Source organism: Zalophus californianus, chromosome 5, assembly GCF_009762305.2.
Source record: "Zalophus californianus isolate mZalCal1 chromosome 5, mZalCal1.pri.v2, whole genome shotgun sequence".
NCBI classification, from domain to species: Eukaryota; Metazoa; Chordata; class Mammalia; order Carnivora; family Otariidae; genus Zalophus; species Zalophus californianus.
In genome coordinates, this window is record NC_045599.1 from 45,811,565 (window position 1) to 45,829,843 (window position 18,279).

General features: G+C 35.9%; 1 protein-coding gene across 1 annotated transcript in view; it reads left to right on the forward strand.

Annotated features, from left to right (window-relative positions):
• The window catches only part of NDUFAF2 (NADH:ubiquinone oxidoreductase complex assembly factor 2), a 136,267-nt gene that overhangs the window by 89,024 nt on the left and 28,964 nt on the right, over positions 1-18,279 (forward strand). The window contains exon 3 of the mRNA XM_027606054.2: positions 11,003-11,043. Coding sequence (XP_027461855.1) covers positions 11,003-11,043 — 41 coding nt within the window. The remainder of the gene's footprint in view (positions 1-11,002; positions 11,044-18,279) is intronic.

Genomic DNA, 18,279 nt, shown 5'->3' on the forward strand with positions numbered 1-18,279 from the left:
TCTTGAGGTATATTGGTTAGTAACTTCTTTTTCTTGTAATGTCTTTGCTTGGGTTTTGTGTCAGTGAAAGCTGATCTCATGAAATGAGTTTGGATATATTCCTTCTTCAATATCTTCCAAAACTTTATGTAGAGTTAAAATTATTTTTAAAAAATATTTGGTAGACTTTACTACTGAAGCCATCTGGGCCTGGAGTTTTCAACTACAAATTAAATTGCTTTATTAGATTTAAGATACTCAGGTTATCTATATCTTCTTGAGTGACCTTTGGTAGCATGTTTCTTTCAAAGAGTCTGTTTATTTCATCTAGATTTCCAAATTTTTTTGCATAACACTGACCATAATATTTCCTTATTATTCTTTTAATATCTTTAGAATCTGTAGTGATGTCACCTCTCTCATTCTTGGTTTTTATGGCTAAATTGTGTTCCCCCAAAATCTATGTTGAAGTCTTAACTCCAGCACCTCAGACTATATTTGTAGACTGCATTTGGAAATAGAGTCTTTAAAGAGGTAATCAGGTAAAATAAGGTTATTAGGATGGGTCTTAATCCAATATGACTGGTGTCCTCATAAGAAGAGGAGGGTAGGACACAGACATATACAGAGGGAAGAACTTGTGAAAACACAGGAGGAAGACAGCCATCTCCAGCCTGAGGTGAGAAACCTTAGAAGAAACGGAACTTGCCAACACCTTGATCTTAGTCTTCTACCTTCCAGAATTGTGAAAAAATAAATTTCTATTATTTAAGCCACTGAATGTTTGGCACTTTACTTTGTTATGGCAGCCCTAACAAACTAATGATTAGTATTAAGGATTATTTATGATTCTATTTTATTTCCTATTGTTGGTTTTCAGCTGTATCTCCACTGAGTGGCTGTTTTGGGTTTTATAGACTATATCTTCCACATATCAAAATCTATATTTATGTGATGTTTCCACTTCATATAGATACAAGAACCTTACAAAGATGTACTGCCATTTCTTCCTTCTAACATTTCTGTTATTGTAATATATTTTAGTTCTACTTGTTACAAACTACACACTGCATTGTTATTTTTATTTAAATAGTGACCTAAGGGCGCCTGGGTGGCTCAGTTGGTTAAGCGACTGCCTTCGGCTCAGGTCCCACACCGGGCTCCCTGCTTAGCAGGGAGTCTGCTTCTCCCTCTGACCCTCTTCCCTCTCATGCTCTCTATCTCTCATTCTCTCTCTCTCTCTCTCTCAAATAAATAAATAAAATCTTAAAAAAAATAAATAAATAGTGAACTAAGATTTAGAAAGATTTAATCAATAAGAAAAATAAGACATTTATTCATATTGTTATAATTTCTAACATTCTTCATTCCTTTTTGTAGATCCACATTTCCATCTGTGATCATTTTCCTTTAGTGTCTAAGGCTTCCTTTAACATTTCTTTAAATGTGAGTCTGCTAGCATTGAACTCTTTCAGCTTTGATATGTATGAAACATATATATATATTTGGGGGGGGCAGAAGGAGAGGGAGAGAGAGAATCTTAAGCAGGCTCCTTGCCCAGTGTAGAGCCCAAACAGGCCTCAATCTCACAATCCTGAGATCCTGACCTGAGCTGAAATCAAGAGTCAGATGCTTAACTGACTGAGCCACCCAGGCACCCCTGTATGAAATATAAAGATATTCCTCTGGCTATAATAGTCTAGGTTGATAGTTTTTTTTTTCCTTTTAGTAGTTTAAAGATACTTTACATGGTTTCTATCGAGAAATCTGTTGTCATGCTTTTCTTTGTCCCTTTATGTGTAATGTGTATATTTTTCTTGTCACTGTTTTAAAGTTATTCTTTTTTTAACTGGTTTTCAGAAATTTGATCATGATGTACCGTCATATAGTCTCTTGTGCTTGAAATTTCATGAGCTTCTTCGACCTATGGATTTGTAGTTTCAGTCAATTTTAGAAATATTTTGTCCATTATTTCTTCAAATACTTTTCTCTGAGTCCCTTTCTGTCCTTCCTTTTGGGGACTCCATTTACAATTTTAGGCTATTTGAAGTTGTCTCATAGTTCAAAAACACTGATCATTTGTGGAGGTTTATTTTCTTTGAGTTTCATTCTGTATGGTTTCTCTTGCTGTATCTTCAAGTTCACTAATGTTTTCTTTTACAGTGTCAAATTCCTACCAGTCCATCCAGGGTATACCTCATTGCAGACATTGTAACTTTCATCTGAATAAGTTTGATATGGGTCTGTTTTATATCTTCCATGTCTCTACCTAACCTGTTCAATCTGTCCACTAGCTTTTTGAACATATGGAGTACAGTTATAACTGTTTTAATGTTCTTATCTGCTAATTCTACCATCTGTGTCTGTTTTTAGTTGGTTTTGGTTAGTTGATTTTTTTTTCTCCTCAATATGGGAAGTATTTTCCTACTTCTTTGTTGGCTTCGCAATTTCTGATTGGATATCAGACATTTAAAATTTTTGCCTTGTTGGATACTGGATATTTTTATATTCCTATCTATATTGTTGAGCTTTGTTCTGAGGCACAGTTAATTTACTTGGAAAGAGTTTGATCCCTTCAGGGATTGCTTTTAAGATTCATTAGTTGGGACTGGAACAGAGTTTAATCTAGAACTAACTGCACTGCTGATGCAAGTCCTTGCTGAGCACTCTCCTCTGCCCCATCAATCATGAGGTTTTCCACTCTGGGTGGTGGAAATTTACATTACTCTTGACCCTGTGTAAAACGTGAGAACTGTTCCTTCTGATCCTTTCAGGTGGTTCTTTTCCTGGTCTTAAAAGTTTCTTACTCACATGAACTCATTAGTGCTCTGCTGAATACTTGATAGCAGCCTCCTGCCAATCTCCACAGTTTTCTCTCTGTGTAGCTGTGTCATGTCTGATAGTCTGTCCTGCGAATTTTAGTCAGCTTGGTCTCCCTAGACTCCCAGCTTCATCTGTATAACATAGGTAGTATGGTGAATTTTAGCAGGATCCCCTCCCCATGCCACAGCCTGGAAACTCACAGAGCAGTAAGTGAGGCACTGTTTCTTTTAACATTCTAAAGGGATCACTATATTTCATTACTTGATGTCCACTGTCTTGAAAATTATTGTTTCATGTAACTTGTCCCTGTTGCTCCATGTTGCCTAGAAGCAGAAAACAGCTTTCTTTCAATTCATTTAATCAATTTTAAATTCATTTATGTGTTTTGCATGAATCAGCAGTTTATACCTTTTTTATTGCTGAGTAGAATTTTCTCATATTGATATACCAATTTGTCCATTCACCAGCTGTAGGACATTTAGGTTGTTTATACTTTATAACATTTATAACTGGAGCCACTAAATAAATTCATATTTCTATTCAGGTATAAATATATGAACATAAATTTTCACTTCTTTCAGGTAACTACCTTGAATTGGCATTTCTAGGTCAGGTGGCAAGAATAGATTCAACTTAAAACTGCTAAACTGTTTTTTAACATGGCTATACCATTTAGCTTTCCCGTTAGCAGTGTATGGAAAGTTATATTTGCTCCTCATCTTCACTAGCCTTTGGTGTTGTCAGTGTCACTAGATCTGATCCATTGTAATAGGTGTGTTGTAGTGTCTCATTGTGGTTTTAATTTTTATTTCTCTAGTGCCTAGTGATGCTGATCATCTTTGCATGACCTTGTTTGCCATTTGTATATCTTCTTTAGTGTCTATTCTTATCTTTTTGCTCAGAAATTTTTCATTTGATTGGGTTTTTTTCCCAACTTATTTTTGAGGGTTCCTTATTTATGTTCAATACAATTCCCTTACCATGTATGTGATTTGTAAATATTTTTGTCCCAGTCTGTGGCTTGTTTTTCCATTCTTTTGACAGTGCCTCTTGGAGAGCACACATTTATAATTTTAATGAAGTCCAATTTATCATTTTTTTCTTTGATATATCATGATCTTGGTGTTGTAAGAAATTTTTGCTTAACCCAAGGTCATGAATATTTTCTCCTGTGATTTCTTCTAGAAATTTTATAGTTTGGGGTTTTAGACTTATACCTGTGATCCATTTTATTCTATTTTTTTGTATGATATAGGTATCAGTTTTATTTATATGGATATCCAGTTTTTTCCAGTACTATATTTTTATTGTGTTAAAATACACATAGCATAAAATTTACAATCTTAACCATTTTTAGGTGCACAGCTCAGTGGTATTAAATACATTGACTTTATTGTGTAGCCATCACTACCATCTATCCCCTTAACTCTTTTCATCTTGTAAAACAAACTCTGTACCATTAGACAATAATTCTCCGTTCTTCCTTACCCTTCCCTGGCAACCATCATTATACTTTCTGTCTTTATGGTTTTAACTACTCTCCCAGCACTATTTCTGAAATGACCATCCTTTTCTCACAGTTTTAGCACCTTTGTTAAACATCATTTGGGTATATAGATGTGGGCTATGTATTCTCTATTCTGTCCATGGATCTGTCTGTCCTTTTCCCAATGCCACACTGTCTTGATTACTGAGACTTTGTAATAAGTCTTGAAATAGGTAATTTGAATCCTCCAATCTCTTTTTCAAAACTGTTTTAATTAGTTTGGGCCCTATGTCATTATATATGACTTTTACTATCAGCTTATCAGTTACTACAAAAAAATCCTTCTTAGATTTTCATTGGGAATGTATTGAATTTATAGATCAGTTTTCATTGGGAATGTATTGAGTTTTCTATGAACACAGCATATTCTCTCCATTTCCTTAGGTCTGTCCTTCATTTTTTCATCTATAATTTTTTAGCTTACAGATCTGGCACATATTTTATTAAATTAAAACCTAAGTGTTGGGTCACCTGGATGGCTCAGTCCATTAAGCGTCCAGCTCTTGATTTCAGCCCAGATCATGGTCTCAGGGTTGTGGGATAGCATGGGGCTCCTCGCTCACCAACCTGTGGTAACCACCATTCTACTCTGTGCTTCTATGAATTCAACTTTTTTACATTCCACATAAAAATGAGATCATGTAGTATTTTTCTTTCTGTGTCTAGTGTATTTCATTTACCATATCTTCTAGGTTCATCTGATATTGTCACAAATAACAGGATTGTCTTCTTTTTAAAGTTGAATAATATTCCATTGTAAATATGTGTGTGTGTGTGCACACATACCACAATTTCATTATTCATTCATCTGTGAATGAACACTTATGTTGTGTCCATACCTTGGCTGCAGAGAAAATGGGAGCGCAGATATCGCTTCACGACAGTGATTTCATTTCCTTTGGATATATACCCAGAAGAGGGATTGCTGGATCATATGGTGGTTCTTTTTTTTTATTTTTTGAGGTACCTCCATACTGTTTTCCATACTGGCTGTATCACTTTACATTCCCACCAACACATAACACTGACTAGTTAGAATTTAAAAGAATGATGATACAAAGGGTTAATGAGTATGTAAACTTTGTGTTTATATACACAAATGAGTACCTGAAACTTTCATAAATAGTTTGGCTGAAGTGTAAATGGTACAACTACTTTGGAAAACAGTTTATTAATTCTTTGTAAATTTTTAACATACACATACCCTATAATCCAGAAGTTCTGTTGGATATTAACCCAGAGATATAAAAACATAGGTCTACCCAAACACTTGTACCCAAAGTTTTCGTAGCAGCTTTATTCATAAAAGCCCAAAATGGAAAGCTGTGCAAACACCCAACAAAAAATGAGTGGATAATAGCACTGTTATTTTTCTATACAGTGGAATACTGTGTAGTGATAAAAAAATGAACTGCTACTATGCTCGTTGTATTTGTTTTTTATTGCTCCATATCAGTATTACCACACACTTAGTTTAAAACACTACATATTTATCATCTCCTAGTTCCTGTGGTCACAGATCCAGGCACAGCCTTGATGGGTTCTCTACTTAGGATCTCACAGGGCTGCAATCAAGGTGTCCAGGGCTGCTTTCTCATCTGGAGGTGTGAGTGTGGAAGGATCCACTTTCCCACATGTGTGGTTATTCATAGCATTCATTTCTTTACAGTTGTAGGACTGTGAGCTTTAGTTTTTCGCTTGATGCTGGCCAGAGGCCACCCTAAGCTCCTAGAGGTCACTGGCAGTTCTTTCCACATAGGATCCTCCAACATGGCCACTTTTTCCCTTACAGCCAGCAAGGGAGAAGCTCCAGCAAGATAGATGCTGTAATCCTACCTAACATAATCATGTACTCATAGACATCCCATCACCTTTGCCTTATTATCATAGTTAGAAGTAAGTCACAGGGCCTGCCTTCACTCAAGGGGAAGAGCCCACACACAGGTGTGGACATCAAGAGATGGGGGCTGTGGAGCCTACCTTAAGAGTCCGTTCTCCAGACACAGTTACATGGATGAACTTTAACATTATGTTGAGTAAAACAAGTTAGATGTAAAAGAGTACATACTGTAAAATTCTGTTTGTATGAAATTGTAGATAAGGCAGAACTAATCAACAGTGACATTAAGTGTAGCACTAAATAATTAGGGGCTGTGGATGGATTAGGGTGGGTGTTTGCATGTGGTCAGACATTAGACAATTTATGGGAGTGATGGAATTGTTCTATATACTGATTGTGATGCTGGTTAGAAGGTTGTATACTTTTTCAGAATTTATGGAATTGTACACTTAAAATGGTTTCACTATATCTCAATAAAGTGGATTAAGAAAAAAGAACAATAATCATCATGAGCATCACAAAATATTTAACTTAAATGTGCCAACTAAATCTAATAATATCTTTTAAGATATGCCCAAGGGTCAGTAATCAGAAAGTGACTCATTTCATAATATATCATTTGAAGGATTTTCACAGTTAAAAAATATGGATTCTTATTTTTGTAGTTTTTTATAATGTATACACACCCAGAACTGGCAAAGATCATTTTTTAAAAGATGAGGCTTTATTATACTGTTGTCTTTTCCTTAAGTGAAGTATACAACCCATATTTCTAATATAGTATCTTTTGGATGCAAACTGTTGACAAGCTTTCTGTAATTTTAGTTCTGAATGGGCACTGTACTGACTCTAGTGATAAATGTCTCATTTACCTTAACCCCAGTTGGTACTGCTTCTAAAAGTGTGTTAGCCATTTTCAGTGCTTATGGAAATTTGAAGAATGTATGCTTCATGAAGTATTTTCCTGCTTGCTTCTTCTAGTCTCTTTTAGTGATTAATGGGAACTTTAATTTGCATGCTCACTTTTACGCTTATTATAATGTGTTATGTTCCAATAAGAGTATTAAAGTTCAATGAAGATCTCATGCATACTAATGAGAATGCAAATGAACATTGATGAAAGAATGCTAGGATCTTAAGGCATAAACTGTCCAGTTATCTTGCTAAATTCTACTCAAACAATGGTTACATTATAATGAAGACTGATACAGAATCCACCATACAGATATAATTAGCAATGGCAAAATCATTATATAATTTATAATTGGATAGAGGTTCAGTTCCAGATTGTTATGAGGATAAAAAAAAAGAAATGTAATGATTTGATATTAATGCTTATTTTTATTCCTTCCTCTTCCTAACCTTTGCCAACCTTCAGCAGGATATTGCCTTTGTTGCAGATAGTTATTGGGAAAGTTAGATAAGATTATATAAATGAGTGATCACATCGAATATTTCCAGCTGTAACCTTTATTGGATACATAGCAGTAAATGGGCATCAACCATAATCTCAAGAACATTTCAAGTATCTGGTTATTGTAGAATTATACAAATTTATCTCAGCAGTTGCATTTATTTATCTAGATAAAACAAAGATCTTTTTCCTTGAGCCATTTAAAACAAAGCTAAAGAAGTCCTGTATCCTTCCTGAGAGAATAGTGTGTCTCATGAGGGCGACTATTCTAGGCAGTTCTTAATATGTTATCTGAGTTATATTGCATTCTTCCGTGCATGAATTTTATAAACTTATACAAACCAGTAAACTTTAGAAAACACATCAGTTACTCAGTCTATTAATTTATGTTGGGACTTTAAAAAATTATTGAGATTCTATTGAAGTATTCTTCTAACCTTACCAAAAAACTGAAAATGCTGTTTTATAGACTCATCCATAAGACAGATTGTTGTTTTTCTCATGGTAATAGTAAGTATGCATCGTGCCATTATACTTTTCAGCATGATCTCATGCCAATAGTAGGTGTTCACAGACTCTCAAATACATGGTATTCATTAGTAAAAAGTATAATAGTTAATAATGATTTTTATTTTAAATAATATGAAAGTGTTTTTTAAATTTTATTTTATTATGTTATGTTAATCACCATGCACTACATCATTAGTTTTTGATGTAGTGTTCCATGATTCATTGTTTGCATATAACACCCAGTGCTCCATGCAGTATGTGCCCTCTTTAATACCCATCACCAGGCTAACCTCTCCCTCCACCCCCCTCCCCTCTAGAGCCCTCAGTTTGTTTCTCAGGGTCCCATAGTCTCTCATGATTTGTCTCCCCCTCCCGATTCCCCCCCCTTCATTTTTCCCTTCCTACTATCTTTTTTCATTTTTTTTAACATATAATGTAGTATTTGTTTCAGAGGTCTGTGATTCATCAGTCTTTCACAATTCACAGCACTCACCATAGTACATACCCTCCCCAATGTCTTATCACCCAGCCACCCCATCCCTCCCACCCCCCACCACTCCAGCAACCCTCAGTTTGTTTCCTGAGATTAAGAATTCCTCATATCAGTGAGATCATATGATACTTGTCTTTCTCTGATTGACTTAATGAAAGTGTTTTTGAATCAAGACAGATAGTAGTCGCTACAAGGCCTTACTTATTGGTAGCTGTCATAAGGGGGTTGGCAAACTTTCTTTAAAAGGCCAGGTGATAAATATCTTGGGCTTTGTGGGTTCTACTGTCTTTGTTACAACTACTCAACTCTTGTTGGTGTAGCGCAAAAGCAGCTATAGATATGTTAACAAGTATGGCTGTGTTCCAATAAAACCTTATTTACTGACACTGAAATTTGAATTGTATGTAATTTTCATGTGTCATGAAATATTGTTCTTCATTTGATATTTTTTTCAACCATTTAAAAATGTAAAAACAAGGCGTAGTGGGTTGAATTTGGCTTGCGGGCTAAATAGTTTGCCAACCCTGCCCTGGCAGTTGATTTTTCAAAACCTTTCAGAGGTATATGGCTCATGTTGAATTATTTTAAAACAAGCCTCTGTCCTAGAAAAAAAGAACGTCCATAAATAGTTAAGTAACTTATTTTGACCATAAAGAGGCAGTTGAAAATTCCATAAAGCACTTTATTTCCTTGATTGCACAGAGGAGTCTTACTATTGCTAAGCTGGATTTTCTAACACAGGCAAAAGTTCCATTACAACAAATATTCACATAGTGGAAGTATTTTATAGTGGACGTATTCATTCAACAGCTGTATTAAGTACCTACTGTTTGGAGGCATTTAAGTGGTAGAAACATAAATCTCCCATGGATGCACCTTGCCCCTGACAGCCTTACAAGCCTAACAAGGAACATAAAATCTGTACAAGTTGTGACTAGAAATGGACCAGATAGGAGTGGAAGCTAAGAAGAAAGAGAATGCAGAGAACAGGGATAGAAACTCAGAAGTAGGTGTGTAGAGAAGGTTAAAATCCTGGGACTATATTAAAAATACATTCTATGGGATCAGTGCAAGGCCTGCAGTTGAATGTTGCTGTCTGTACCCCCAGTAGCCATTCAGTACTGGACTTGTCATGAGGACAGTTCCTGGTGCTATGATTTGAATGACAGAAGGCTGGCTGGTGGAGCTGGTCTGAAGAAAAGGGAGCTGGTGAGCAGACGGAGCTCAGGTTTTAGAGCCAGTTGAACAAGGGGTTGATTCCCAGGCTGTTACTAATTATGTGAATTTAGGCAGATTGCTTAATCTTTCTGAACCTCAGTTTCCCAATCTGTAAAATGGGGTCAGTAATCCTTATTGTCCTGCATGTAATTACAGTTACGACCTATTCCTCTTCTAGTTTTATGTTCTTTGCTTGTTGCTTAGTGAAATTTGAGAGACTGCCTAGTAGAACATGGATAGCTTTTGGAGCTAGAGACAGGGTCAAATCTGGACTCAGATGCCACCATTACTACCTAATGTATAAATTTGAGAGAGTTATTTAATTTCTCTATTAAATTAGGATACCTCACAATTTTGTAGTGAAAACTAAATCAACTAAAGTGATCAGACAGTTTTCTACTTTTTAAAGACCAAATTCCTAAGTATATTTACTCACAGTTTTCTATATATCCCCATAGGCCAAGCAGATATTATTGATCTTAGTTTGTTTTTTTGAGTCTGTTATAAAAAAAATAGGTTTATGGAATAATAGTGATAATGATAGTATTAACTTAGACAATGCTTACTGTATGCCAGATTCTGACCTAAGAATTTATAGGTATCATTTCATATAACTTTCACAACAACTCTAAAATGTAGATACTACTATTGTCTATATTTTACAGATAGGAAATCTGATTTTTAAGAAAATTAAATAGCTTCCCCCAGGTGACACAGCTAGTAAGTGATGAAGCTGGGATTTGAACCCAGAATATCTGATTCTATTCTCCTAAACGATGTACTATATGTCTTCCATGTGATTCTGATACATTTCCCTAGAGGCACCTGCCCTACTTCCTTCCTATTGCTATAAAGCATCAGGTACTCAGTTGAGTTCAGATGATTTTGAGGTCTGATTTTAGATGTGGACTGTCCCCTCCTTAATAAACTCCCTATGCTGTTGTATTTTTTTATGACACAAATCATGACCTGACATCATATGTTTGTATGTTTATTTTCTGTTCCCCTTCACAAGTATAAATGCTGCAGGAGAGGAGGAAATTCATGTTTACTTTTTTCTTTATGCCCAGTGCCTAAAACAATATGTAACAGGTGCTAATAAATATTTGTTTTATGCATGAATGAATAAAGTGTGCAAATTATCAAAAACTTACTTTTAAGTATCATTTTTCTTTCTAGCTTGGATTAGAAAAACAAGAAAGACTCCACCTACTATGGAGGTAAGAATACACAATGAAAATATTCAAATAGCATGTTTTTATAATGCTGTGTTTCTCAATTAAGAGTTTACATAAAGCCTCGGAATAAATATTATGCATCTTCCCAGAGTGTTAATTTTACTCCACAGAAAACAATTTAAAATGTCTTTATAATAAAATAAATGCACACGTTATGGAATGTAACATGAAATTCATGTGAATTTTTAAATGAAATAAGAAAAATGCAATACAAAACAAAAATACATTTTAGAAAGTTTAGACTGAGAGCAGCTTGCATCAGGACATTTCACCTGGTTCCTGGGAGCTATGTTCTGGTATGGGTGCTTGATGGAAAAGTCTGAGAAACACTGAATGTCATGGTCCTGTCCAAATCATGCTCTGCTTATTTTGCCCTAAACTTTATAGCAAATGTAAACTTTTATAATTTTGTATACATTTAACTCTATCAAGTATCTGAAGAAACTTCAAAATATACAATAAGCATGTAACGTGAAACAGATTAATAGTTGAATTTTTATTTTAAACTTTAAAAACATAGTTTTGGTAGTATGCAGAATAAAAAGTATAACAATGCTATGATATACATATTTTTAAAACATGTTTCATAATTTTTATTTTAAAACAGTAACAAAGTGTTCTAAAAATACTTCGTAAATGTATTTCATAAGAGGAGAATTCCCAAATTCATTAGTGTACTGCCTATTCCTTTTCTTCTATTTAGGACTTCCTTTCTGTTTTCTCTCTCCTCTCCCATCACTACTACAACCCTGATAACAAGAGAAATGGGCTCCAACACTCAGGCCCCACTTGTTGAGAGGTAGAATTCATGATGACCCATAAATTGGCATACTTATGCTCCATTTCTCCTGTACTAGCCCAACAATGTTTGTCAGCCCAGGGTCTGAATGAGTGCATCTCTAAGCCCATTTCTAGCTTTGTATGTTGCTGCCACTATGGCCCTGCCCTACTCTTGTCAGATCCTTCTTTCTAATATCAGTGAATCTTGGAATAAAAAGGAAGAAAAGTCATTGTGATCCAAGATTCAGAGGCATCCCCAGTCGTTTACAGTGGTGGGAATCATCAAGGAGCCCTCCTGAGAACCCTTCTCTTGAACATAGTAAGAGCTCCTGTTCTCAGAACTAAAGATGTTTCTTCTATCCTTAGAACTTTAAAAGCCTTCTTCAATGGAAACATTGATATGCAGAGTGATTAGATGGAGAAAACTGCAACAATTAGGCCTAAGACACCACCCCTGTAAATTTCAGGTTTTTTCACACAAGCTCCAATTAGAACAATAAGACCAAGCCATTCCATCCATGGTGCTCACATTCTTGAATATATGAAAAGGAGCCTTCCCTTGCCTCTTTTCTAAAGTTCTATCAGTCTCATCCTTCTTTATGCTCTTCTGTACCCTCCCAACACAAACACACACACACAAACACACACACAAACACACACACACACACACACACCCTTTTCCTCCCTCCTGATCTTTTCCATTGTGTTTCAGGAATTTCTCTTTCTTTGTTAGCAAATTACCCTTCACCTTTAATATTTTTTTTATTTTAAAATATTTTATTTATTTATTTGACAGAGAGAGAGAGAACGCAAGTAGGCAGAGTGGCAGGCAGATGGAGAGGGAGAAACAGGCTCCCCGCTGAGCAGGGAGCCGGATGTGGGGCTCGATCCCAGGACCTCAGGATCATGACCTGAGCCGAAGGCAGCCGCTTAACTGACTGAGCCACCCAGGCGCCCCCACCTTTAATATTTTCTTAGGAACTTTCTCTACCACAAAGCCGCAACTGAAATATGCCTGTGTTTGAAAGATAGTGAGCCTCTTCATGCTCATTTTACCACAACCCACAGAAAGAAAGTGGGTTCAACTGCCCCTTTCTTTCCCTAGTCACTTCCAAAAATATTCTTTCATTTTGTGGGCCCAGGGGAGAGTAGTAACTTGGCAATCTTAGTATATTTTTCTCCACCTGTTTATAATTTTTGTCTCTGCCAACCTCTAGGCCACTCCCTACACTGATGGTGGAGATGAGAACCAAACTTACAGACTTCTTCAGTGCCTTCCCAAGTCTTACCTGTTCCATTTTGTTTGTTTGTTTGTCTGTTTTTACTTCATCCACACTAATATCCCTACCTCAATTGAACAACCGCTTCCATAGCCACACCTTAGTTCTTAACACCAAACACCATTCTACCACTAAAACTTGTAAATTCTTAAATTCCAGATTCTGTATGTGTCATATTAAGAGAATAAAACCTATATTTAATGTAAAATAAGACAAGTATACAGAAAATGACAAGAATTAAATGTATAGCTTAATGGGTTATTCTAAGGTGAATTCCACACAGGTCAGAAACAGAACTTTGTCAGCTACTCCAGAATCATATGCCCTGTCTCAATACAACCTCCCCCAAAAGAAACCCTGAACTTGACTTTTACAATAATCCTTTTCTCACACTTTTAACTAATTTGACCACCCAGATGTACATTATAGTTTAGGGTTGTCCATTTTGTAAAAACTTCATATTTGATTTAAATATCTGTCAATCATTGTGGTTCTCCTCCACCCCTTTTATTTTCTTCTAAATTTGTCTGTTGAAAAACCTAGCCCATTTGACCTGTAGAGCTTGCCACAGTTTAGATTTTGTCGATCTTATGTTCTTCATGTAGTTCAACACGTTACTCTGTCTTCTGTCTTTCAATTTAGCAGCTGGATCCAGAGGCTGGATACTCATGTTTTGATTCTTTTGTAAAGATTGTAGAAAATGTTTGACAAGACTATGGGAGAGCACATCTGGTTGTCCCTCTTTTTGTGATCTTCACAGTTGCTTTTGCTTAATGCCTATATCAATTCATTGGAAACAACCTCCTAATCTTGCATGCCTGTTAAAACTAGTTAGTTTTCAAGATGTTACCAATCATTCAAGCTCTCAACTTTTTTTCAAGTCTCTTAGTGAACTCCCACCCCAGAGACTTTTTTCCCTTTCACTTTTACACTATGGTTAAAGGCTAGCCAGTAATGCTTAAAACGCCATTTATAGTAGCATCAGAACATAAAACAGCCTGATACAAATTAAGCAAAATATATGCAAGACATGTACACTTAAAACTACAGAATGCTGGTGAGAGAAATTGAAGAAGACCTAAATTAATGGAGAGAAATATCTGTTCGTGGGTAGGAATATTTAATATTGCTGAGATGTTGATTCTTCCAAATTGATCTGCAGCAGCAAGTGTTACACTTTATCATGCATCAGAATCACCAGGAAGGCTTGTTAAAACACAGATTTCAGGGTCCCAGCCCTAGAGTTTTTAATCCCCTAGGTCTAGGGGAAGGCCTGAATATTTTCATTTATAACAAGTTCCTTGGTGATGCTGATGCTACTGGTCCATACTTTGTGAACCACTGATGTAGAGAGTCAGTCAAATAAAAATCCAATTAAAATCCCATCAGACTTGTCGAAATCAAGATGTATATGAATTCTAAAATGTATTTGAAAATGCAAAGGCCCTAAAGTAGCTGAAAGCAATCATGAAAAAGGAGACAAAAATTAGAGGACATATACTGTCTGGCATTAAGATTTACTCTATAGTAATTACATAGTAATCAAGACAGTGTGGTACTGGCGTTGGGATATATAAATAAGTGAATGGAAAAGAATAGAGGATCCAGAAGTATATACTATACAGCCAATGGGCTTTTGACAGTAGCACCAAAGGAACACAATTACAAATGGAAAGTCTTTTTAACAAAAGATGCTAGAATAACTTAATATCCATGTGGGAAAAAAATAAACCTTGATCCCTACCTGACATCATGTACCAGTACTAATGCAAGATGGACCAGACACTAAACATAAAAGCTAAAACTTATAATGTTTCTAGAAGAAAACATAGTGGATATCTTCACAACTTTGAGGTAGGCAGGACATAGAAAGCACTATCCAGAAGGGAGAAACACTGATGAATTAAACTTAATCAAAATTAAAAACTAAGCTTATCCAAAGAGAACATTAGGAAAGCAATAAACTAGGAGAAAATAATCACAATCCATGTATTTGACAAAGGACTCGTATCCACACTAAATAAAGAACACCTCAACTCAATGATTTAAAAGAAAAAAAGACAAAACTAATAAAAACTGGATAAAAACCTTGAACAGTCACTTCATAAGATACAAGAATGATCACTAGGCATGTGAAAAGATACCCACCATCTCTAGTCGTCAGGGAAACCACAATGAGATGCCACTATACTGCACACACATGAAAAGAGCGAAAATTCAAGAGATTAGCAATAGCTATACCTAAAGCAACCATAACTTTTGTGCAGTGCTGGTTGTTGTGAAAGTAATACAGCCATTTCCAAAAACTGGCTGTTTATTATAAAATCAAACAAACACCTAACCTATGACCCCACATTTTTTCTCCTGGCCTCTTTGAAGGCATGAAGGAATAAATTTTTAGGCACACTTCTTGGGAAGCTCTAGCCAAAAGAAGGTTTCATTGCTTGGCAGACCATGCAAGGCCTCCTGATATGTACCCAGCCCAGTTTTCTTACTTTTCTCCTTACACTTGGTACGCCCACTCTCCTCTCCGAGGAACTTCTTGCGGTCTCTCAGGTTTACTGTCTTTCCCCTCTCTCATCAGCTAGCACACTTCTGCTCGTGCTTAATTCCCTTTAAAATTCTTTGATGTTTTCCTCAACTTTTTATCTCATAGAGTTAATCACTCCTTTCTGGATATAACTATATGCCTTGTACAGCTGTATAGCCCTTTGAGTCCAGTATTGCCACTCTTTGTTTTGTTCATCTGTCTTTCTGACTATATTGTAAGCTGTACGGTGCAAGGATTATGTCTCATTCATTTGTAGGTCACAGACACCTAACACAGAGCCTGATTCATTATTAGATAGGCTTTTGTCAACAGAATTGGAAATCTCAGTGACATGTCAGTATATTACTTGGTTTCCATGACAGAGTTTGAATTTCTGACAGCCAATTATAAAATGACCCTGTAAAACAACATATTTTGAAGGTGAGCAGTGCCTGTCCTGCTGTCCTAGAATCCACATTTTGCTGCACATTGCCGATGTAGTAAGGCACCTGTTTATCAGTGTGGTACCAGTTGAATTAACATGTCACAAAAGTAATGAGGTAGACTTTTCCTAACAGTGACTCTGTTCCATTAGAAATCACGTATAGCAAATACTTTTAAATATTGCTTCTCCTTTCATACTGACAAAACAGTAGGAAACAAAATAAAGTTTTCCATTTTAAAAAGTAAATAGATGTACTGCCAGGTATTGACAAAATACATGACTCAGCAAGAGGTTTGCAGACAGTAGAAGAAAGCTGTAATAATGGACCTCACCTGCTTCATTTTTAATACATATGCTCCATGAAAAAGGAAGAGGAAATTCTATAAACCAGTAGAAAATGGAGTTGGAGATGGTGATGCTGTAGTCAAACAAAAGGTTGGGGTAGCGTAGGATAATACTTCACAGTAACTTGTTTACTTGACTGTGTTCTAAGATCTGAACTGGAAGCTCCAAACTCGTTTTTGTCCATGTCCAAGGTGATTCGGATCTAAAAGATATCACAATTACTAAAAGACATGTGAGTTTGAAATAGTTGCCAGAATTTCAGTATATTAATTTACAATAGTAATTCAGTTGGCACGGGAGAAAAACAGTAGGTTACCTGGTGAGTATGGCTTTAGGATATGGGGAGTTAAGTAAAATACATGTTTTAATTGCATCAGGCCTAAAATTGCCTGTTGTGTCCATCTTAAAATAGGGATAATCTGACCCATAGGAATGGAAATATTTAAATAGAATTGGCCACAGTTCCCAACATCTGTCTCTATCCTAGGAATAACCTTATGATTTGGAATAGGAAAAATTGCTACATGCTGGTGGAGGCTTTCAGGGACACACTGTATGGATTGCCAGTGTTTGTCTCTGTGATTGTCTTTTTTTCTTTGCTTCCCCCTTCTGACTGACATATTATTGATTTGGCTCTTACAGTGGTTATATTATGATCAAACGTTGCTGGCCCTGCAGCCATATTCTTTCCTTTATTCTTTTCACATCTCTGTTCTGGCCTATATTGTGTTGATCTTACAGTTTAACTTTCAGCAAGGAATCTTATTTCTGAATTCTTGAGGTCCATTTTACCATTGTCTCCAAGTAACTGACACTTACTGATTGAGTTCTCAGTGCCCAGTATTATTATGTTCGTTTTATAAGTTACAGAATTGAAATGTCTTAAAATGGATATTTGTGCCTATGTAACCTCACTTTCCTGATACCTTAAATTGCAAGGATGGAGGGTATGTTCTTGTGGAAAAACAGACTCCTGCCTCAAACCTCACACTATCATTTTTGGTTATACAGTGGAAATGGGTGAGAAAATTGCAGTATGCTTGTATGCTGGGTTACAACATCATTCATTAAAGATGAATGACCTGGAGCTGTGTGTATCAGTGGGGCTAAATCTCAGAAACATGATGTCAAGCAAAAAAAGAAGTTACAGAAGATTTCATACAGTATGATACCATTTCTATAAAGTTTGAAATCAAGGAAAGATTAACGGACCTTCAAGCATAATTAGCAAGTTAAGCTATGAATTTACTTTTATCTTTTCAAGCCTAATGAAAACAACAGCAGAGCGATTTATTTTAAAAAGCATAAACCTACAAGGTCAAAGAAATTGAAGAGGAAAAAACAGCAACATTGTTTTGGAAGCTGGAAAGCAGATGAACAGGTGGTAACAGATTTAGCAAAATTGAGAATGTCTTCTAATCTGGCAGAGAAGAAAGCCCGGAAGCAACCGGGTTTACATCACAGAACCCCCGAATGCTCAGTAATTGGCAATGCCAGGAAATTCTAAAAGTGGAGTTGAGGCTGGTGCTAAAAACAATAACCTGGTTGAAAATCTGTTTAAGAAGCAATTAGATGCTAACCAATAAATTGTAGGCAAAATGGTAGAATTGGAAAAATCACCATTTTTCAGTGATTATTGTAAATAGCTTACTCAGGAAAAATCATTAGTGTGTACTAAAGCCAATAGGACAGATTTTGTTGGGAAACAGGATATTTACATGAGCTTAAGGTATCTCCTTACAGAATACTTATTAATTACAAAGGGGGGAGAAAAGGTACGTTTATAGTAGATAAATCTAGTGGATACCACCTTAACCAAGTGGTCAAAAGTTGTACCA